Genomic DNA, 24,426 nt, shown 5'->3' on the forward strand with positions numbered 1-24,426 from the left:
CTGATGCTGCATGCAGGAAGGTGACCCCCTCACCTCGCAAACCCGAGCACCGTTCTACCCTCCCCGAGACACAGCCACGGCCCCAGCACGTGAGTCCGGCCACCGAAGGGGATGCTGGGACTTAGCTCGCCCCCTCGGCCCACACTGAGATGATGAAACCAGCGAGGTGCTCTTGCTTCACTCAGAATTTTAAATAAGGTTGGGTCACTTCCCTTGCAGGTGCAGGCAGACACGGGTCCACCTGCGACGCCTGCCCGCTGATGAATTATTCAGAGCACCTGAAACAGATGATTTGCTTAAACCAACACGGTTACATTTAAACCATTATTTTTCTTACGGCTAAAAACAACAATGGTGCTCGAGGAGATTTTTTAACCCTGCTTTGGCTCACCAGCTGCTGACCTTCGCCCTCTCAGGGAAACATCTGACTGCAGCCATGAGCCCCCCAGAGGAGGGCCTGCCTACCCGCGGGGGTCCCCCCCGCTGGGCTGTGCTCCTCGTGGCAATGCTGCAGGTTTCTCTAGGCTGCAGCCGCCACAGGGCTTGGCCACGATCACCTATCCTCAGACGCTCTTCCCAGCAGGGCCGTTCAGAGGCCACTCCTGGCTACCCGGCCTACCGAGGAGGTGCAGCCTTAGGGTGTGCGGCAGGGAAAGGGAGTCTGTCTGCTTTCCGAGCACCCTGTCAGGATCCCAGCCTGGAGCTAAGACACACCGCCCCTCTATGGACCCGCTCCTCGGGTTGTTGCCATGAGACAAATGCACTCTCCTTTAAACTCATCAAAACCGAATTCCCTGTTAAAACCTGTCACATTTGCTTTTAGTGCCACCTGATGCCCCCTGTTCGCACCTAAAGCAACCAAAGGCACAGAGTTCTCCTGGGGTTAGGGTCCAAGACCAAGGCAGCACAGGCTCAGCTTGGGTTATAACATGAACCGCACACCTGGGCCGGATGCTGGGTGCTGGGTGCTGGGTGCTGGGTGCTGGGTGCTGGGTGCTGGGCCAGCACCTGCAGGAGCCCTCAGGCTGCTGCAGAGAGGCGCTGAACCACCGCACCTTAGGGGTTGGCAGAACAAAAGGTGAACCTGCAAGGGGACAGCGGTGACTCAGGACAGCCTGCAGTGACACCACACACAGCAAGGTGGACCGGGGTGACACCATGGGTTCCCGGTCACACTACCCTAGTGTTTTCTTACATGGATTTAGTCCACTCCAGTGGCTTGGCTACCTATGTGTACCGAGGACACTCCCAGCTTCACCTGCCTGCATCTGTCTCTGGAGGTGACAGGAGTCCCTCCCGCAGCCCCGAGCTCCAGCCCCGGGTGCTCGTGCCCATCAGAGGCAGGGCACCTCACACTGTGGCTTCAGATGTCAGCACCTCCTCTGCTTCCCACATCTGATCAGGACAGAGTTCCTTCTCATTCCACCTGCTAAGTGGCTTTCTGTATTTTGAAGCTGTTTTATGAGGTGCCTACAAGTTCATCATAATTGTAACTTCTTGATTTTTAGCTTTTAAAAGTATCATTTTACTCTCCACCCCAGTTGTTTTTCTTTTGCTGTAATTGTATTGTGTGAATAAAACCATTGCTATACCCTTTCTTTTGGTTTGCATTTGTCAGAGAATCTTTCCTCATGTGTTCATTTCAACTGTGCTGTGTCCCTCTGTAGAAGGTTTTCAGGCCCATCTGAGTCTTCTTTTTCTAGGAAAACAAATCTTATCCCCAGTGCCTCAGATTAAACCTTCCCATTTCTAATCAGGACTAACAAGGCTTTCTCGAGGGTTCCTGGGATACTTGTCTTCCTGACTTTACCCCATTTCCAAGGTAACATCCTGAAAAAGCAATCTGGATGTTCCCCTGACTATGTGAATCCTGGGCGAGTCTCTGCTTGCTACAAGCTCAAGCTCAGACTCCTCAGCTGAACACAGAGACCCTGCCACATCTGCTCCAGGCCTGCTCACCTGGCTGGTCACCGGCAGCCCTGCTCCGCTGAGCCCTGCGAGTGGGCCAGGACACACCCCACCTTCGTCACCTTGAGTCCTGGGATACCCGGAACTCTCTGCCCAGAATCCCTCTGCCAGCTCCAACTGCCTCTTCTCACCCTCACCACCTAGCAAACCTCTGCTGTTATTGAGATCACTCAGATGGTCACTTTTTGGTGAAACCTTGCTGGCTGCCATTTGCCCTGGCACCTTGGAGGACTGTGCATCTGAAGCATGTGCAACTCTGTGCTGCGGAAAGGGTGCGTGTCCCCCTCCGCCTCGTGCATGTCCCCCTCATCCCTTCTTATTTCTCTTAGTGCTTATCCCTGCTCCTTGACACCAGGTAGATGCTCAGTAAGTACTTGCTGAATCTGGAGGGATACTCTCAACTCAGCCGAAACCAGAGAACTGGGGAATGGAACGGGCACCACTCTGGTCCTGCCGCGCACACCGTGCCTCCACCCCAGCATGGGCTGCCATCCTTGGGCCTCTCTTCCAGCTCCAGGGCTATGTCCCATCCCTGCCACACCCCGGCAGTCTGTTCTTCCTGGACAGTCCCCCCTTCCTCAGTGTCCACATACTAGTCCCCCTTTACATGGCCTGTGGGATGGGACGGCAGAGCCCTTGGCATGTGTGCCACGGCCTCTAGCACCTACGTGCGACCTCACCGCAGCTGAGTCCACGCGCAGGCTGCACAGAGGAGACCATATACTGCTGCCCCTCCAAACACCTCGCTCGGAGAGCCCGGCACAGTCCCCACACATGTGCTCCCCACCGAGGCTGGGAGGCTGCAAACCAGACGGATCCATGCCAAGAATACGGTGCTAGGCATGTATGTGCTTAGTACTCGATCATGTGAGGAGTCAGGAAAAGAGGGTCAAGGAGCGGGTTCAGCAGGAAACATTCGGGGAGCTAGACTTGCAGGAAAGACCCAGGGAGAGCGCTCTGCAGAAGTGTGCTTCCAGGGAGAGGCTGGTCTGAGAGCAAGAGCACCGGAGAGGAGGCACAGTGATGCAAGGCACCTGCAGGAAGCCAGGCCAACAGAAGATGAATGAGGAGTTCTTTCTCTCAGTGATTTGAAAATGTCATTTCCTCCCCAGCACCAGTTCAGTACTAGAAGGCTAGAGCCTGCTAGCTCACTCACGCTGAGGTCTCCTGGCGGAGCCCCACTCGCCAGTGAGCTGGTGGCAGAGGGCCAGCGCTGGAAGGAGCTGCTCTCTCATGCACTTGGCTGCCCACACACAAGGAACTTAGAACTTGATTCGAGAAAGAGCGATTACTAGACAGTTTTCGATACCTACCATGATCATTTCTATTTGAGTCACATCTATTTAAGTCTGGGGTTGGCTTCAAACAAATTTGCCTTGACACACAAAAGCTGCTGCAAGCCTTTGGTAGAGTAGGTACCACCGACTCTCGGGTGACATCAAAGAGATTTTCCTAGAGAAGTGAAAACAACTGAGGTTTTCTGGAAACAACAAGCAAGCTGAAAAGCATTCCAGGTCAAACAGTGACTTGTTCTTAATGGCCCTGGGCTTCACTAGCAACCTGACAGCATGGTGCTTCTACATGCCAGAAGACAGCCAAGGTCACTGTGCTGAAGAAATAGGGTCCCGTCTGCCGAGGGAATCCCACGAAGTGCTCCCTGCTGCCTCACTAGGAGAATCCTTGACTGAGAAAAAGGATATAAACTGTTTGTCCCATCAACCAAGAAGAGAGCATACAGATGTTAAAGTAGCCTGTACCACTCCAGATGTGTCTTGGGCTCTCTTCTCACTCTGAAGACTAAAATGACTCCAATGAAGTGGACGGACGACATAGTTGCTTTGTAGCCATGGGCTACAAGGATCCAGCGTTCTGATGTCAAGCATTACACATGGATTCATGGGGCACAGTGACACCAAACATGGAGTCCTCCCTGTCAACCTGAACACTCACAGGCAATCCCCCTCACTGTCACTGACACTGACACCGGCTGTGTGGTCACCACCCGCCTGCTTTCCTTCTCTCCCTCTTCACTCTCACTGTCACCAACGCAAGGAATGAGAAACACAGTGATGTGAAAAGCATCCTTCCAACTTCTCCTTCTACCTGCTCCTTTCTTCAGAGAGTAACTGTCCGCAGGCAACTGCCATGGTCCTTTCCCTCCCTGCTCTGCACATTCAAACCCTTATGTAAGTACTTATGAAGAAGCTCATCACTGACCTTACATTCTACACATTCTTACATTCTTATGCTACAACTTGTTTCTTTTTCTGAATGAGCTTTCCCTTTTGAGCCCAGACATTCTCCTCTTCTTTGTGACCTGTGATGAACCATGACTGATACCACCTTCTTCTTGAATAGGTGGGTTGGCTTCAACTTCTTGCCATTACCAACAGAGCTGCTATAAACCTCTGGATACCTAAAATCTGCACATCTGAACATCTGTGCACCTGTGCATGTGAAACCAGGCTTTGGGGCCGTGTCCCTCTTCTGCCAAGAAAAGCGCAGCCAACAGCTGCTTGAGAAGGGCCCCTGGCTCCTACGAGCTTGGTGCGGTCACCAGGCAGGTGCAGCAGGACATGAGCCTCAAGGTCACTTGAGTGGCTGCCAAGAAGGACACAGGCAAGGGCTCTCATGAGCTGGAGAACGCGTCTCTGTGCCCTGAATGTTCTCTCAGCTTCTTATGTCTTGACTGTAACTCTGAGAGGTCTCCACCACCGTTCCCGCACCCCCCAAAGCCGTGGAGACTTGAGCCTCGGAGCCTTGATCATGGTGAGTCCTCTTCTGATACATCATTCGCTGAACGTGCTGTGGATGCATGGTCTCCGTGAGGGACCAAGTGCCTGACGCCAATCAATGGCTGCTGAAGGTTTCCTTAGGGATCAGTCAGACTCACAGAAGCTACCCAGGGATTCTGGGTTTTAATAAGTCTGTCACTGATTGTACTGAACCAGTGCTCACAGTGGCTCTATAAACCCAACAGCCACCAAGGCCAGCCACAAGGAAGGAACTGAGAGAAGCCCCTGAGAAGCTGCATCACATAGCCAGACCCTCCGGCCTCACAGTGCTCGTGGTGAATAAGTCACTGTCAACACAGCTCTACCTTCTCACCTCCGATGAGCAGCAAGGGACAAAGGTGTGTTTCTCCCTCTGGACTAGAGCTGAAAACACACCCTGCTCTCCACTCACTGGCAGGCATCCACAGAGGCCTGGTGCTTTGATCCCCCAAGCTGCAGGGACCAAAGAAGCCCAATATGGTACCTGCCTACCTTGGGCCGGCAGCTCAGCTTGGGAGCATGACGCAGGTAGAAAGACTTGGAGCATCAACATACAGAAGTGGTCGCAGAGGATAAATCAGGCACGGTCCAACCCTCTGCACGACAACATGCAGATATTATTTACAAAAAAGCCTGCGATTGGTGGGCACTGAAATGTCCCTTTAGAGGAAGGACAGCTAGGGCTGAACTTAGAAGGAATGAGGCACAGAAGGACAAGCGCCACCCGTTCTCGCACAAGTGGAAGTTGCGAACACTGGCCTGAGTGCAGAGCAGTGATTGCTGGGGTGGGGGCGGGGAAGGAGAGGGAAGTTGGATTTGATCAGTGTCTGCTGTATGCTGTGCTGAAATACCACACTGCGCCCGTGACTGTGTGAATGAATGCACGTCAGTACAAACTGCAGAGAGAGCGCGGGAAAGAAGAGGAATAGAGGCACTTTATTAAACTTTAAGCACATTTAACATCTCCATTTACTTTACATTTGGGAAGCCCAGGAAACTTCTGACTAAGAGCAATGGGGAAGTCACAGGGCAGGTGACCAGGGCCCCTCCAGAGGCTTTGCAGTCTTCAGGCCACTCAGCCACAGCACAGACCCTGGGCAAAAGGACAGTGCTGTCTATGCATCCGGCAATTTCACCGTGGTGACGGTTTCCTCACAAGTAAATGGTAAATGCAGACCTCAGTAAAACACAGAAATGACAGTAATTCTCAGAACAAGGCAAAGTGGCCAACTAGCAACAAAACTCATAAAATTAAATTCTAGGCATGAACACCTCAACAAAAACCTTTAATGCTAGAGAAAATATGAAATAGAATCATGTGGAATAAATATTTGCCCATTAAAAACATCCTATTCTTTAAAACACACGTAAGTGGTTGCAAATATACAAACTAGACATAAAATAGGAACCACTCCAGCGATTACAGCTCATAAAATCTACCTGACACACACATAAAATGCCTTGGTTTGCATACACAGACGTAAATTGCTTTTTTTCTCTACAGAATCCTATGGTATACATCATTTCAAAATTAAAATTCTTCATGTCAACAGCTGCAAAGCCATGAGAACACTTTTCAAAGTATTTCTGTTAATAGTGAAAAAGAGTTTTGTTTCCTGCAGGTGCTTTGGTTAAATACACAGAATGAAAAATGAAACAAACTCTGAAATTTTTACATTAGAAAGACAGAGTTCTGTTTCTTTTTTCAGGGGAAGGGAGAGACCTTTCATTGCTCAATATTACTTCCTCAGCATCCACAAACAGAATCAGGGTTCTGATTTGAAAAATCGCCAGCTCTGACGCAGGACTTCAACCTCCCTCAAACCTAGAGCGAAGGGAAGGCCCTCGAGGTACTTGCTCCTGCCCCCAAGACCAGGTAACCCTTCTCAGCAAGTGTAACCAATTCTCTGACCAAGTTCTAGCAGGGAAACAGACAACAGAGGTGGTTTTTTGTACTCTTGATGATTACAATGATCAGTCAGGGTTCACTTTGTATTTTACAAATACAAAGTGTACACGGCAATGTTTTTTTCCCCAGTGTGCTAGTACCATGTGCTCCAAAGTTCTGATACCAAAGTATACCCCCAAAGGTCACAGCCGGCAGGAGGACCCTGGCCTCTGCACAGAGGACCCTGGGTTCCAGCCCTGGTCTGGCACTTGTTGGCAGGTGATGCCACCTGGACTGATTACCCCCCCCAAGGAGCCAGGATGCTATCACCTGCCTTGCTGGGATCATAATTCCCGGAAGATCTGTGAGATCATGGTGTAGATTCCAGGCCACACCGGATGTCACACCCTGGTTCTTCAGCAGCTTTTTTCTGGCCACAATGTCACAAACCAAATGTCCTGAAGTCCCAGTCATCACCAAAGGCCCCACCGGATGCATGTCACACAAATGCCTCCAGACTCACAGACAGAGGTGGACCTGGCTGCTGCGCCACTCTGCTGCTGCTCCAAATGTCACCTGCTGGAGTACTGGTCTTTCCCCACTGAACCATAACAGCCATGAGCATTTTTATGAAATGGCCAGAGCACATTTGTTACTTGCACAAGGGTTCCAACAGGGCAGAATAAATTCACTTCTGTTGCCTCCAGCCCCTGTCCCTGGGCCTGGCACAAAGTTGGAGCTCAAGGGGTTACACTGGCGAGGACAGTGCAACAGATGAAACAAACTCCTGCCAATTAAAGCAAAGAAGAATAAAGCTGTGTGCTGGTGATGGTACTGGGAAGCAGGGACCCTCACACACAGCTAGAAGAGCACAAAAGGTCCACCTCTAGCCAGAGCCGGTCTGAAATACCTACCAGCACTGCAGTCAGAAGCATCAGCCACGGGAGCAAAAAACGGAGGCAGGGAGGCATGCTGGGAAATCTCTGGCTGGCAGCGAAGACTCAGCTCCCAACGATGCTATGCAGACCAGCCATGGGGTCTCTGAAGCCTCCTGACTTCAGGTTTTTTGTCCATACAGTAATGGAGTCAAGACAGGTGATTTCTAGGACCCTATTCTGATGGGCTTTCTAGATCAGACAACAAGCAACAGGCTGGGCTGGAACGTAGCTCTGTGGCAGAGCACTTGCCTAGCATACCTGGGGCCTTGGGTTTGATTCCCAGCCCTGAAAATAAATGGCAGCAGGCACAGAAACGGAGTCAGAGCTCTTCAGAATCCCGACACGAGTTTAGGCTTGACCCTACGAATTCGAGGGTTCCTGTGTTGTTGCCGCATTTTAGAGTCTTCCTTCTGGAAGGTCTAGTCCTCAGCTACTCTTCCGAGAGGTTAGTAATTAGAGTCTCACAGCTCTTTCTGTGGGCTCAGTGCCTCATCTCCTGGTCCCAAGGACACAAATCTTGTCACAGCCACCGGAGCAACACCAGAGACCCCTGGCTCCCCTTGACCATGAGGGGCAAGTCCAGCCAGTCCGAGGGCCAGAGGACACCAACTTCCGTTCTTTTCCCTCAGTGTGGCTGCGGGGAAGAGTACAAGATGTGGTACCTTAGGACCCCACAACAGAAATAACCCAAACAATGGGAGTCCTATCTGATCCAACTAAAACATCAAATGAATCTTAAGTTCCTTATTTCTTTCCTAGGCAAATCCAGTAGGTGCACAGTGACTAAGAGCATCTCCAACAGACCTCTCCTGGTGGTTTACTGTTTGGCACAGCCACTCTCAGGGACTGTGACAGATCCTGACATCTACACAGGATGTGCAATGCTTCAAGAACTGTGCAGTCTTCTAGTCTATCGACAGCTGCTTCTTACAACCAAGCAAGCAGAAGAACATGGGAAGCCCTGTAAGATGGCAGCCTCAGCTGGCCACAGACAAGGCCGGGTACGGTCTCCTCCATGCTGGGGTCCTCAGCTCGACAGATTCACAAGCCTTGCGCTGAACACCCACCCCGGAGGCCCACCCGCACCGCGGGGCCTGGCGTCCGTAGACCAGGGCTCCACAGGTGGCGGCAGGTGGTATGGCACACACAGGCCGGTCCTCCTGAAGTTGATAAATATGTGTCTGCACGCTAAGCTGGCCAACCTTTATTCCTTCCACATAAGTAAGCTTTCTAGAGGATTCTACAGTATGCTCTGTTCCTAGTGTATTTTTCCCCAAAGCATCCTACCCTACCTCCATTGCTCAGCAGCCTAGCCTCTGAGAACACTCAAACCCCGAGTTTCTGCCCTCAGTTCTAGAAACCACATTCAACATGACTACACTCGAAAGAAAGGCAGACCTAATGATCCAGAAGCCCTTGCTAACTGACGCTAAGTGCCTCAGCGAGTTAAGCCCACTGAGATGTCTCTTGGTAATGACCCAAGCAGGCATCCACGACATGGTGCTCGGTGCTGGCTTCCTGGAAGCAAGGCTCCCAGGACTGCTGCCCGCACGGAGCGGAACCAAAACCCTTCAGTTCTGGACAGTATCCCCCCTCCAAATCAGAGGTGCTCAGAGCAACTCAGAGGCCATTCAACAAAGACGCTGGGTTTTGGAAAGCTAAAAAAATGAAGGGGTCCTGCTCTTTCCTCTTCTACCCTCACTCCTCCACCCAAAACCTGAGCCCTCACCAGTCAGGGGATCATCTCACCCCGCTAACCCTGCACACAGCCTTTCTCTTACCTCCACCCCTACTGCCCTGAAGGGACGAAGGCCAACATGGCATGGAGCTACTGAATAATCAAATTTATGCATTAATTCCCTCCTGATTCCAAACCAAATTTCCTGGACTCATCTCGAGCTTGGTGAGGCTGTGGCTTCTGGAACTGAATTTGAAATTTCACACAAAACTCTGCTACACAAATCCCCACTGCTCCTGGGACTCCAGTTACTTAATTACCGTGTGTGCATCAATTCAAGTACTGTGCCTTTTGGTGACTCTGTTTTTCCCATACATGCTGTCAAAGAAGCTATTGTTCAAAAAAATTTGTAAGAACCCATTCAAAAATTACCTGTGAATTTAAAAAGGATTAAAACAAGAGAGGCCATACTGAACTATGGTATGCTATAAAATTGGAATGTAACTCTTGACAAACATGAATCCCACGGAAATGCTTATTACCAAGCATGGGTAACAACACCACCCAAAACTAAAACAGGATGTCTCCAAACAAAGGCCACCAAATATGGGCAGTTTGCTTCCCTGTCCTGTCCTTCCTGTCCCGCGTCCCTGCTCCTCCCTGCCTTTCCTTGTTCTCTCTCCTTGTGCCCTGTCTTCCCCCCTCTCCTCTTCTCTTCCTCCCTCTTCCCAACCCTCTCCTTTTCAAGGCAGAATTTAGCTTTATGTGGGGAACAACAACAAAATACACATGGGGGAGCACAGTTTGTCCCCAGCTCTGAGGTTTCAAACAAATGCTGGCCTCTGCCTGGGTTACAATCTCACCTGTTCTACGCAATAGCATGGGTTCCAGGGGTGGGAGGGTGCGGAGGGACAGCCAGGGCCAGTACTGTCCTCATTTCTAACACTCCACGCTCTGCATCTAGACAGAGGTGGTGATGTGAAGACATTTAGGGCCCCATTAAACGGAGTATAAAGTAGCGAGGAGGGCCCGGTGGGTAGGGTGGAAGGGCCTTCTATGTAATTTATTAAAATAAAGGAAACCTCAGGCCTCGTCTTGTGATTTTAGAGGAAGTCAATCATGACCAGTTTTGCAGTTGAACTTGGCTACAACTTGGTTATACCTTAAATATAAACTATCATTAATAGATTGAAAAAATGAAGGAACTGTTTCCAAAGGAACAGTTAGTCTTTGAAAGAAAAAATGGAATGTTCCAGGTTTCCTCTAAAATCATGCTGCAACACAATTCTAGGACCTTAGCAAAAAGCAATGAGCTAAAACAACAGGAGGAAGTGTGAGCTCCCTGAACTTCTCGTACAATACTGAAATCATCTCCGCTTGCCTTTCAAATTCAATACAAATTTAAACACAAACAGCTTGAACCAGGATTATTTCTTTCAGAACAAGGCACCCCTCCCTTTCCAACACCCCACCCTACAATAGAAAAACACACATGCATCACAACCACACATGCCCTGTTTTCTAAAAAGAGGTAACCTGGGCTGTGTCGGGGCTAATAGACAGAAATAGATTTTACTCCTGGCCAACGGCTCAAACCGTGCATCAGGGTAAAATTGAAGATGTTTTTGGAATTAGTGTATAAGCAGACACACCCTGTTTACCCTGAAAGCCTGAGTGAAACACAACAACAGCTTCTATACTGATGTTCTCTATCCCAGAGCAGCCTGGGGAGTCACCAGGGATAACTTACCTTCCCTTGTCTTTTACTCCTGGATGGCAGGTATTTGAGCTTACATGGAAGAGAAAGTCAGGGAAGGAGCAGCCTAAATTCTTTTGAACCCTGAATCCAAAAATAATTCTGAAAGAATGAAAACTTCCTTTTCTTTTCTTTTTTCTTTTCTTTTCTTCATTGCTGGGAATCGAACCCATGCCTTTTGTACAGGCTAAGTAGGTACTGTACCTCTGAGCTACATCCTCAGCTCTCAAAATAGGTTTTCAGTGTCCTTCAAATCCAGAAGAAAATGAGACACCAGATAATTCTTTGGCAGCTGGCCAAGGAAGCCAAAGGAAGCAAGATAGCAGAGTATAGTCAGGGGAATAGAACACCCTCCGCTTGGCTTCGGGCAGGTCCTAAACACAAGTACGGCCTGAGCCCAAAGGAATACTGCCAGCAGTCACAGGGCCCTGGGGTCCAGAGCACATGGCTGCCCGCATGAAGGTCACATGCATTCTGCAGAGGACAAAGCACACACACACCCAGGACTCTCTTACCTCCAACATGGGCCTGGCACTATCATGGACAGACAGAATGTGTGTCACCTTGTTCTTGCTCAACTGTTCCACATCTCTGGCATCTGTCATCGAAGACAGGGATGGACATTTTAATATTCTCTGTGAGGTGATCACTCCCAAAGTCTTGGCAGGAAACAATACAACATGACTTGTAGAATTCTCGCTTGAAACTCCACGATTGACCATACCCACAGCAATCTAGATTTGAGGAATTCAGTGCCACTGCTTTTCTATATTCTGACTAAATTTATTTCAGATTGGTACAACCTTTGAAGTGTTACACTAAACTTGAACTGAACTTAGATTAATAAACACCGTAACCATGATGATTGCTTTTCAAAGGAATTGACATTGTGAGGCCATTTTAGTCAGGTGTGTGTAACCTGTCAATCCCTAGGCCAGTCTTTTTCACATGACATACATAACCATGAAGGTGTTTAAAAAACTAAAAAACCCTGTTACCTCTTAATGCTTAGTAATCTAAGTTGGAAAATAAATACAAAAGACCTGCTTACTCTAGGAGACAGAAGAACCTGCCAGGTACTTCTTGATCGTGATATAAACAGCAACAGGGGTAGGTTCAGACAGGACTGTGGTTTACGATGCCTATGTTTACTCCACAGCAAAAGGAAAAAAGGAACCCTCTCCAGAAATTCCAAGCAGAATCACTACCGGTTAGCAATTGGCTCTGAAATTATCTGCAAATGAGACTGAAGATTCTCTCCCCCACCTGTAGAAAGAAAACAGAATGGTGTGATCCCTGAGTGGGAACTCTCCACGAGTCTACAAACCAGGAGTCCATGGAAAAAGGGGGAAGGAAGTCAGCTCTCCTGCGGTCCCGGCTGGACCACACTCTTCACAGTGAGACAGGGTAAAAAAGATCAAAAGTCAAGTACTTCACTGTCATGTTCCCAGAGACTCCTGAATGACGTGGGAGAACCCGATGCTAAGCAAGGGAGAAAAGCAAGGACCAAATAACAAATACGAGGTAAACTCACTGTAAAAACATGTAAGGACAAGCACACACTATGGGACTGGCACACTGACGTGTCAAAAGCTGGAGTGTAGTGGCTTTACTATTCTCCAGGTATACAGTTCTAAGAGTTTAACACCCATCAAACTCTCTGGGGGGTGTCAAAAGGCAAGTTCCTGGGCTTCCATTTAGTTCCACATCTACACTGGAACCAAACAATTTACATTTCGAACAAGTCTTGGGGATGGAGCAGTATTTAAAGGACGCGATTCTGAATATTCACCAACGCTGAGAAAAAGTCTTCAAGCCTTGCTGTAAGGCTCTCTCCAGGGCTCCTACCATCTAAGCCTCACATTCTGACATACACAGCAGCTGTGCACAAGCCGAGTGCCAGTTCCGGGTGCAGTATCAGCCAAAAGAGCTTCAGTGAGGGTGCGCTTAGGGTGGATCTGAAACGCCCCCGAGAAGTCCGTGAAGCAAAGGATCTGTTCCCAGCTTGGCTCTGTTTGGGACAGGTGGAACATGTAAGAAATGGGGCCCAGCGCGAGATCTGTGCCACTGAGGTGAGCCCTGATGGGAAGGTGGCACCTGGGTCCTCTCCCTCTTGGCACCTTGCTTCCCGGCTGCCATGAGCTGAGCAGCAATCCCTGCCACACACCCCACCTCGACGTGCTCCCCACCACACCCTCAACGGGCCAGCGGAGCCCGGAAGAGACATCCAAGCTGGCCGAGGCGAACATTTCCTGGTGTACAGCTGACTGCCTCAGGGCTTTACTACAAGGAGAGAAGGCTGGCGACACAGGCAGGAAGACAATGACTTAGATACCCACAGGCAGCCCCCGGAGCAGCACAAAGTTCCGTCTCCCAGCTGTCACCTGCGAAACAAGACAAAGCTGGGGGCTCAGAGCCTGGAGACAACCAAGGGGAGCGGGAAAGGCTGATGGAGCAACCCTGAAATTTTCCTTTATGTGACTTTTAATTTTTACTTTTTATGAGTACATGCCTGCAGCACGACATTACACTCAACAAAGGGAGTCGGTACAGGTATGTAACACAGCTCCACTCCGCTTACGTCCCTTTCCTCTCCTCCCTCCATGGCTCGGTCCTCTTCCCATTTGCAAAAGATCTCTCTCTGTTTCCTGTTATCTGTCTTTTATTTTGCTCTTTAATTTATTCACACTTTGGCCTTCTCACATAAGGAATTTTAACAATCAGTATTTGTTCTAACATATAGCTGGCCCCTCTGTATCCATGGGTTATGCCTATGAAAATTTTAACCAATTTGGATCAGAAATATTTGAAAAATAGTATGTGTGTACCGGACATGTGCAAACCCTTTCCTTTGTCATTATTCCCCAAACACAGTTTGCCAACTATATACATGGCACTTACGCTGCCTTAGATCCTACAAATCAGCTAGATGATTTAACGTACAGTATAAAGTACATTTAAAACATAATAGTATGTTTAGAAAGTATGTAAATAATGTAGAGAGTATTTAAAGTATCGAGGAGGATGTGCAGAGAGTCTACACTGTGGAGTTTTACAGGAGCAAGCTAAGCAGGCACAGATTTTGGTACCCAAGGGAGCTCCCGGAGCCAGTGCGGTAGATATCAAGTGGCAATGACATTTTTCTTCATCTCTAAGGACTTTCCTGGGATATAATTCACATGCACGCCATAAAATCAACGCTTCCTACAGCGTGTGACCCGAGGAGTGCAGCACATTCACAGACTTGTGCTGCCAGCATCTCCCTCTCACTTCCGCACATCTTCCTCACTCCCTAGATATAACTGCACGATGGGCTGAGTTTTAAAATGTGGTTGGGGGTGAAACGATCCACTTGACACCACACGAGACGGACAGGATGCTGGGCCCAGAGAAAAGGGAAGCGAGCCGTGGGCAGAGCTGCCTTTCCTTTCGTCACTGCGCCATCTGCACGGGCGCAGCGTGGACTCACTCTGCCTAGGAGCGTGGCTCCGCACACGGCCTCGAGTGCACACAGCGCGCCGCACTGTGCACAGGGCGCCCAGCCTTGCACCTCCATGGCCATCACACGGCTGACTGCTCTGGGGTGAGAGGTGAACGCAGTGGTGAGGGCCGCCACGGTCATCGCACGTCCCTACACACGCACACCCGTCAGCTCAGGCCAGCCCGTCCTGGGCACACAACACCGCCCAGTGGTACTCAGTGTGGGCTCTGTGAGGGACAGCAGGGCACCACGTGGGGCACGTCAGACATCCAGATCCCACGCCCGCCAACTGAAGAGTCAGCCCCTGCACTGTCTGTTAGAATATGGCTTAAATGCAGGGCCTTGTGCACACCAGGCAAACCTGCCTTTGCAGGTCCAGGGTGCAGCCCCGGCCCAGAATCTTCATTTTAATCAGAACCCCAGAGGTGATGTGCACCCTAAATACAGAGCGAAGGCCCCAGCGCAAGTGACTTTTGCCCTGGTGGTACCAACAGGATCCTCCCCAGTGTGGCACAGGGATGTGACTTCTAAGCCTACAAACCACTCAGGAGTCACTTGTGCTCACAAACACAACTCTGAATTAATGAAACGATGGGCAGGGTGCAGGTTAGAATTCACAGGAGGAGACATTTGGAGGGCTAGGCGCTGTCCTGTGAGCCAAGAGCATCCCAGGACGTGGGGTCACAGAAGTGTCACTCTCCTTAACGGATTTCTGCCATGTCTGAATTTTCGTTTGTCTTCCTGATGAGCCCACATGACTTATAATAAGGAAAACACCCTAAATCTACTGTTCTCTGATAGAAATGCCTTGCAAAGAAGAAAGAAAAGTCAGCCCTTTGCTTGTAACTGCTGACCACACTTTTCTCTCTCTGCCGACTCCTGCCCTGGCCCCTGGACTCATGCCCCCTGCTGCTTCAGTTTACCCTAGGGGCCTCCCTCACACAGGCAGGTACTGACACAGCCACTGTCCCCTCGGAAGTCCTGTCTGGACACTGGGATAGTGCATGGCTCCCTTAGAAGACGCTGTCCTCAAAGAGCAAAGTGACAGCCACACGCACCCCTCGGAAGGGGAACTGAGCACATTGGTATGCGGATGCCACAGATCCTAAGGCACAGGAATGCCAGAATGGCTATGGGAAATGAATGGCCTGGCAAGAGCCCAGCAGAACCATCTCAAATAAAATTAACCGAAGCATACTGGAGCAGACATTCTAAATGAGCTCTGCCAACACACTTCCTCCAGAAAAGCGGGCACTCCATGGACAGAACATCCGCAGTCCTTCAGAGGGAGGCGGGTAGGGCAAAGGGGCGGGGTGGGCAGAGGCCGGCTCTGCAGGCAGAAGCTGCCCCTCCCTGACCAGCCACACTCCAGTGCCCTCCCCATGACCCTGGCTCCCAAGTCGAGAATGTGTGGACCAACAGGCCAGAGGTGTCAACCTCGCTTCACATTCTGCTTCCCACTGAAAACTTAATTTAATGCTGTCCAGCATCACACAGGGGATTGTAAATGATGACGACATCCAGCATTTTGAGTTACTTGCTGGTGGGTTCAAACTCAGAGTGGACACATCTGCCTGGGCTGGGTCTGATTCCTTCCTGCTGGACCCTCCCGGCTCTGTCACGGATGCTGACCCCAGCAAAAGTTTCTGTGCCTCCCTTTCCTCACCTGTAAAATAGGAACAATGTAAGAAAAGCCAGCCCAAAGTGCTGCCGTAAACACTGAACGACAGAATGAACTCGGAGCAGTGCCAGGCAGGTGGTGAGTGTGTCATCTTCAGCTCTGTCTGCTATGGCGTGGGTGCGGTTCGTTCCCTAAGGTGCAGGTCCTGGAAGCTTGTGAGGCTGCGGTCCCTGCCCTCTAAGGGAAGAATTCCAGCTGTGGCGAGAGAGATCATTCTCTCCAGAGCAGGCTGTCCTACGGCAGTACCTCGCTTCCTTGGCCCCTTCTGCATGTGACCTTCTCGTTTCTCCACCAGGGGCCCGGGTCATGCAATGGGACCTCTAGAGCTATGAGCTAAATGAGCTTCTTTTCTTTACACTCAGACTCAGGCATTTTGTGATAGCAACAGAAAATGGACAGATACATGATCTTTATCATTACACTGCAATCAGGTGCAGTATCCAGTGGTGGCATGGGCTCCACTTGCACCGCTGCTGAACGTTTCCAGATCCACACTTCCTGGGAAGATGCTCAAACCTGGCCCTGCACACAAGAGTATCACTAGCTCACTGAGGCCCAGCCCACAGCAGACTCGTGAGCAGCTGCCATCCCTGCAGAGGCCAGTGTGCCTGTCTCATGGCAGACATGGCACTGAAGCTCTGAGACCTCACCACATGCACAGAGGGCCAGAGCATGTTCCTGCCCTTCTACTAGATGTTTCTGTGAGGATTTTACCGAGGGAGGGCTCCCTTTCCACTGATGCACTACCCCTAACCCTAAGCTGTGCAGAAGCAGTAGACCCTAGGTGCTCTAGCCCAGAAGGGGCAGCTCGTCCTCCTCCACGCCCTCTTCCCTCCCTGAATCTGGGTGCAGCTGCTTGCTGGATCCAGAGTGCTGTTCCCAAGAGGTGCTTGGCAGAGCATCAAAGACCTGGCTCTAGAAGCTGGGTTTGTCTGAGGTGGAGAAATCGCCAGGTGCTGGAAAACATCTTTGATTGGTTGCCAAGCTGGAAAACTAAAGGAAGCTGCAGACTGCCATGTAAGGAATCCCATGTGGAGGAAGAGGGTAGGAAGAAGGGAGGAAGAAGAAAAGAAGGGAAGGCAGGAGGGAAGAGGGGAATGTAAAGGAAGGGAGGAGTGGAGAGAAGGGAGCTGTAGAGCGGGAGAGGGGGCAGCTCTTCACTGCTCTTTACACGTGGCTAGACTGCATGCAGTGGCACCAAAGGCTCCTTTTGTTTGCAAGGGTGGAGTGAGATGCCGGCTACGGCACGGATGACCACTGGCCCCACGGTCCAGGAGAAAGAGGTGGGCTTCACGGGACCAGTCAGCCTGCTGGAAGTCACATCTCACAGATGGGAGCTGGCGCTGGCTTCACCAGGCCGCAGGCATGGAGCTGACAGAGAGCATGGCTGCTGTGCACTGGGGCACCGCCGTGGCCTGAGAGGCTGTCACTGTCCCCGCCGTCGGCTGCATGCCCCGCTCATGCAACCTGCCTGCACGCACATGCCTGGCTCACAGGCACAGTGCGCCTTGGGTTCCAGGAAAGCCCATCGGCCTGCTTCTCCTCACCCTGCATTTCCCCTGCTCTCCCATCCTCATCCCTGAACGCTGAAGTCTCAGAAGAGGACGTCGGGACACACACCTGAGGACCAGAGGCCCAACGCCTGTCCCGCTTCCAGCTCCTTGCTGGTGCACAGCACTACCACCTTTGATTTAGATGAGCCTTGGGTCAGGTGCTTAGTACACGGTAAATTAAAGCAAATGCAGTGTGACCTCAAACTAATACCGGATAATCTAAGACAAGGACAAAGCATCCAGAGTTTGAGCAGGGAGTGGGTGTGGGCTGCTCAGAACATCATCCTAGCAGGTGAAACCACAAAGTGAGACTCCAGGAACTGGGAGGGATTCCTATGCATTTGAGTACTTGGAAGACAAATACGGGGTTTGGTATGAAAAGTGTGAAATATTTCCCCAATGCTGTGAAAGCATGTCCTTCTAAAAGAAGGTAGCTTTCCATGGGGCAGGCTAAAACTCATACACTGCTGGCAGAAATACTAAATTTGGTTGATATTTATCAAAGATGTAATTTGTAAACATACCTACTAGCAATTCTAAGAATTTATCCTAAACTTTGTTCTCACACCCCATGAAAGCAGTTAATAACAGTGCACTATTTAACTCTCAAAAGAGTTATTATCTCTACCCTAGCAGCACTTAGCCTACCTACCACGAAGCAGTTAGTTCTTTCTCAGAACCAGAGAGCTTACTGATTTAGGAACTCCGGGACTATTTTTAGCATGTTCTAGTAGCAATCAGCAGCTTAGGTGCCTTCCTCAACCATCCTTGAGGCTGACCAGCAGCCTAGGAAGAGGGTGGGGGAAGAAGAGAAATATGTACCAGGCAGAGAAATGGTCAAGACTGTTTGCACTATCAAAGTGCACTTGGACTCACAAATGTCATCCGCAGCCAGAAAACAGATAGAGGTGGCTTAGACTCTGCTCATGTCCCAGCTTGCTGGGCGAAGGAGGAGAACTAGACGGGTTGGACGTGTGTGCCGGGAGCGGCTCTCTGCAGCCCGTGAAGCGTGGGGACTTGCTGCAAGTGTCCCACAGCTGCTCCTCCTAGCTCTGCCCCTCTTCTCCACCCAAACGCATGAGTGACTAGCACAAAGCCAGCAGCTCACCACAGATCAATAATACGGAACACAGCAGGGAAGGGTGCGCCAGAGATAAAAGCATTTCCCAGGCAATTTAAAAAATAAGTTTCTGAAACTTCAGTACCAATAATAAGCAAATGGAAGTGGCAGATGACTGAAACACGCTGCAGGCTGGTCGACGTGTCTATTGCCCACCGTCTGGGGATGACTACATTCCACCAAGTGTGAAGGGTTACCGGGAGGACCCGAGGCCACGTGGGGGCCTGCACATCTCACTCCCCTCAGCCAGCTCTGGCTGAGAGGTTGGGCAGGGAGGCAAATGGTAGCTCCTCCAGAACAGACATGTGTACACTGAGTCCACCCTCTGCCTGTCCCCAGGTGCAAGAAGTCAAAGTTGAGAGTGGATCTTTCCCAAAGTGACCTCCCCTGTGGTAGAAATAACCCAAGTGTCCACCAGCTGATGAATGGAAAACAAAATGTGCCCTGTCCACACAATGGAATATTACTCAGTGTTAAAAGGAAGGAAATTCAGACACGTGCAACAATGGGGAAGAACTGAGGACCCTAGGCTTAGAGAAATAAGTCACAAAAGGACAATTATTATGTGATTCGCAGTCACAGGGACCGGGGAGGAGGAGGAGTTAGTGCCTAGTCAGCAGAGGTTTCAGGTAGTTCTGGAGGTGAGTGGTGGCGATGTTTACAGCACATGTGGCTGGCTGTCCCTACGTTACTGGGCCACGCACTGAAGAGTGGCTCAGAGGGTAAATGTCACCTTATCTGTATTTTACCACGGTAATTAAAGAGAGAGAATTGGGGGCTGGGGATTTAGCTCAGCGGCAAAAGCGCCTGCCTGGCAAGCGCAAGGTCATGAGTTCGGTTCCCGGTACCGGAGAAAAACCAAAAAAAAAAAAAAAAAAAAAAAGAGAGAGAACTCACCTTTGAAGTTGCCGATGTACAGGCCAGGCAGGATCTAGGAGAGAGACACAGGTGTGAGTGTGGCAGACACAAGCAGCCAGCCTTGTACAAGCAGGAGAGGCCCGCCCTGGAGCACACGCATAGCCCCAGCACGGCCCTGCCTGACAGAGGCACAGGACCTGGGTCTGGGGCTGTGGCCTTGCTCGGGGACACTGGTGGGGGGCAGGCCTGTCCCTGTGCTGGACTGGAAAGCTCCACAGGCACCAAACACAGCCTCTCCGTGGAGCTCCGGTCCCGCTGGCCCCTGAATGAAGAGCTGTCAAGTGGTGTGTGAACAGGCTGAACCACATGCAAGGTACTAAAAATGTGCATCGCTCCAGCACCCGTCTTGCCAGGCCTTCGTGGGAACGCTGCGAAGTCTAAATGCGGACACTGTCTGGAAGCTGGAAATATATCCACAACAGCACTGATGCAATTCCCAATGCGCACAGCAGTGGGTTTCGCTGGCGCGGATGCCCTGGCCACACACCCTGCGCTCAGCACAGGCCACCCTGCTGCTGCCTTTCTTGGTCCCTGATCCTGTCCATCCCACAGAAGCCAGTAGCGCCCTTGGTCTGGTTCCTCACGGGTGCTGGCTGCTTCTAGCACCTTCCCGCTACACGACTGGGGTTTGCAGCGGCCACTGTCAGAGCCACAGGGTCGGCCTGTGTGGGCACAGGACAGCCCGAGGGCATGGGACACACCGAGCACATGGGCACTCCGGGAAGGAAGAGCCGTGGTTCCACTGCTCCGGCACAGCCAGGGGAGCCCCGATGTCGGGCAGTAGGATGTTCTGGGCTGACTCATGCCCATGGGTATCTGTGGGTCCCCAGGTTAGCTCTGCTGCTAAGAACACGAGGAAAGCAGCAGGCTCACGGCAAGGAGCTGAGATGCTGGATAGGCCTGCTCCAAGCCTAATCAGCCTCTGGGACCCTCCTGGGAGGAAGGGCAGAGGGGACTGCCACCCTTCCTGGTCCGAACACAGGCACAACGCAAGTTCCTCTGGACGTCACTGCAATCCCGGCATTGCTCGCAGCCCGGTGCCCTCCCACCTGCGGCCCTTCAGTCTGGGGCCTCCGTTTTTTTATTAGGCTGTGACATCAGATACCGAAGGTCATGCACGTGGCTTGTTTGGCCCCAGAGACAGTGACCCTTCAGAATGAACTTCAGTAGGCCTCCTTCCAGTCCTCCTTTCCGCCAGGCCTTGTTCTGGGCCACGCAGGCAGTGTGGACAGGGCGGACAGTGTGGACAGCACACCCCCAAGCCTGCACTGCCCCTGGGCCTCTCCTCTTCTGCCTGCTGTCCAGCGTGCTGCCTGCTGGTGCTTTCCAGACCCCTGCATCAGCCCAGCCCCGCCTGTGACTCACTATCTGCCCCTCTTGGATGGGGAGTTGGATTCGTCGGTCCAGTAGCCTGGAATGAAGCCTCCCTCGACATTTTAGCAAGTGCACGGTCATTTTGCTTCCCAGCAGTGACTGCAAACAGCTCTGCCTCCATCGGGCTGGCAGGTGTCACGCACGACAATCAAAGCGTTGGTCCAGTGTCACGGAATCCATCACCACGACCAGGGCCAAGCGCTCACCAGAGTTCTGTCACGCAGGACCACTGTGCTGGGCACCGGAGTACAGGTGTGACTCGGGGAGCTTCTGGGGCCATGGAGACTTCCCAGAGGCAGGGACTCTCAGGGACGGAGGGACGGGGAGCCTGGAGGAAGAGGTCCAGTCCACCGTGCGAAGGACAGGGCAGCCTCGAGGGAGAGGGTGGTCACACGGGAGGAGCAGCTGCCCGACACCATGAAAGGAACCACACTAGAAAGCTGCAGATGGATGCACCAGTTAGAAAGATCTCAGTGCTACTACGTACTGTGACTTGGAAATGTCATTTTCCAAAAGCAAAGGCAGGCCAGGTGCAGTGGCCTGTGATCCCGGGGAAGCCGAGGCAGGGAAACACAAGTTTCAGGCCAGCCTGGGCACCTCAGCAACTCAGTGAGACAGTTTCAGAAATCACAAACTTTACAAAGGGTTGGGAATGCAGCTCAGTACAAAGACCCTGAGTCAATCCCCGGTACTGCAATAAGTACGTAAATAGGAAAGGTAAAGTTGTGCATGTCCAGCGTCTGGAGGGGACACTGAGGTGATAGGTTTGGAAGGTGACTTCTGCGCCTTTTTCTTTTTGCATGTCGGGGATTAAGTCCCAGAGTGTAGGGGTTACAGGAGCACCCAGCTGACACCTGCATTTCCGAGTGTACGTTCCCCTACGGTTTGGGTGCAGAAACATTTCAATTTATCTTTTGTTCAGTCAAAAGGGAATATTTGGGGGTGAAGTTATGGCCCATTTTTGCTTTTCTTTGTCTCTCTCCTACTTTCTCTATTAAACACAAACCAATATGTGTTATGTTATTTTTAAAAATAAACTAAATGCACGCGTGAGCTCACTGCTGTGCTCGGACATCCTAGAACTGTGGCTTCTGACTTGCAAGTCTACCTTGCGAATTTGCCTCTGGCCTCATCCTCAGCCTCCTGCTGGACTCTTCATCACTTCCTCCTGCCCGATGGTGCCACCTTTTCCCAGTTGCCCCCGATGAACGACCAGGAGTCCCCAGCCACAGGCCTCCCGGCTCCTGCTTCCCAGGTTCCCTTCCCCACCCCCATGGAGAGCAATCTCCCACCGCTGTCCTCTGTCCTCCACACTGGTCCAGAGCCGCAGCTCACACATGGGCTCAGCAAAGCTGCTGTACTTCTTCCATCAGGGAAAATTAATTTTCTTAGACCTCGTTCTTTTTTTAATGCTTCTGTAGATGCCACCCTGCTTTACAATTTTTTATTAGGCCATGTTTGCGGTCTGTAACGATTACATGTGTGGTGGGGAGCTGTGCAGGCGCATGACCTCTCTGTTTTTTCATTTCCCCACCCCAATCTCATGGTCCCGTTCCCTTTTGCAAAAGATCTATCCCTGTTTCCTTCTGTCAATCTTTTGCTCTTTGATTTACACGTCTCTTAAGTGAAAAACCACGCGATATTCAAGCTTGTGTAGCAGTACTCTGATTTAGTACTACTCTGCCGTAAAGAAGGATAAATGTGAGTCGCTGTAAGAAGACAGATGCACCTCGAATCCATCATGTTAACTGAAATAAAGTTACACTCTTCTGGAGTCGTTTTCCAGATCGAAATGTTCAGTGGCAACTCCGCACCCTAGAAAAGGAAGGCCAAACATTCCAACTAAATATTCACCACAGCGGTCAGGCACGGCTCCACAGCTGCAACAGAACACCTGAGGGAAACATCCTAAAAGGCTCAAGACTTAGAGGGTTCAGTCCTTGCTCACTTGGTGCTGCTGCTCGTGTCCTGGGTGGGTAGGGCAAGCACCAAACAGAGCTCTGCTGACCCCAGGAGCCAGGCAGCAAGAAGCGGCCACAGACCTGATTACCGTCGAGATGCCCCAGACCCAACTTCCTCCCGTCAGGTGCTCAAGGATCCAACACTGCCCAGTGGTGCCACAGGCTGGTAAGCAAGCCTCCAGTGTGTGGGCTTTGGAGGACACGTAAGACTGAGCCCTAATGCAGGAGGAGGAACCCCCACCTCGGCAGAACACTGACCTCCCAATCCCTGTCCTGGTCTCAGCTCCCACCATCACCTCCCCATAGTGCTACCTAAACAAAGGGTCCTCACTATCTGGGGTCCCGCATTCCTGGGGTACCCTCAAAAATGACCACTCTCTAGCAGTCATGTATTTTCTTTGCTCTGAGGCCCTTTCCAGGGATGGGACCCTCTCCCTACCTTCTCCCGAGCCCCGGACTCTGTGGCCCTGGGGGCTGTGCTCCAGGCATGACGCCTCCCTGTGCCTCTGCCAGGAGACTCCGCCTCTGCTGTGCTAGCATGTAACCCTCACAACTCTCCAGCTTGCTCTCCTGAGCACAAGCGCAGCACCTCTGCTTAGCTTGTTAGTGATCTCTTCCTTCTGGCCTTGTCCTTCCGGGGGACTCCTTAAGCTGTCTTCATGGCGAAGCTGGCTGAGGGACACTTCAGCTTAAATCCCGTCAGAGCTTCAGGCAGCTTTCGGCATGAAACGCTGCCAGCCAGACCCCTCATGACTGAGCACACTTGTGTCCTCTGCCTCTGCCCTATCCCATGCCTGCTGCAACCTCCCGCTTCTGGGGAGGTGACCACAGGATAACAGCTAACAGGGACACACAGAGACGTGGTGTGGGGCCCCCAATGCCAGCACCCAGGTTTCTTGGGAAATGACCCAATTTTTAAAAACATTTGAAAATTAATACCGTGTTAGCTAAACAACACATCTGAGGTCCTGCTGTGGCGCATGAACATCCAGCCTCAGGCTCCCATCTGCTGCCTGCTTGGCCCGGTGAGTGTAGCTGCTACTCGTCTATTCTGAGGAGCTCGCTCTGGGACACCCTAAGGATGCCAACACCCACAGGCCCTCAGGTCCCTTCCATAAAGTGACACTGTATTTGCAGATAACCTATGCCCTGGCTGGGGGTCTGGTCTGCGCGGGAAGCACAGCCCCCCAGCATCGGGGCCCTGGGGTGAGTGCAGGAGCAGAGGCTCGACCCAGGCGATGCCGGGGCACAGACGGGAAGTCCGGATGGGGGGCGTGGCTCAGTGAAGGTGATTTCAGACAGGCATTTCACACGCATCAAAAATACTTTCAAGCCC

The 24,426-nt window shown here is 51.4% G+C and overlaps 1 protein-coding gene across 2 annotated transcripts in view; it reads right to left on the reverse strand.

The window, feature by feature from the left end:
• Positions 1-24,426, reverse strand: part of Dusp22 (dual specificity phosphatase 22) — a 46,324-nt gene that overhangs the window by 21,742 nt on the left and 156 nt on the right. For both annotated transcript variants that reach the window (XM_005398940.2, XM_013521850.1), the window contains exons 2-3: positions 19,735-19,768; positions 11,518-11,600 (exon numbers count right to left, since the gene is read on the reverse strand). In XM_005398940.2, the coding sequence (XP_005398997.1) occupies positions 11,518-11,600; positions 19,735-19,768 (117 nt within the window). The remainder of the gene's footprint in view (positions 1-11,517; positions 11,601-19,734; positions 19,769-24,426) is intronic.

Source organism: Chinchilla lanigera, unplaced genomic scaffold (assembly GCF_000276665.1).
Source record: "Chinchilla lanigera isolate Chin_1 unplaced genomic scaffold, ChiLan1.0 scaffold00064, whole genome shotgun sequence".
In the NCBI taxonomy this organism is placed as follows: Eukaryota; Metazoa; Chordata; class Mammalia; order Rodentia; family Chinchillidae; genus Chinchilla; species Chinchilla lanigera.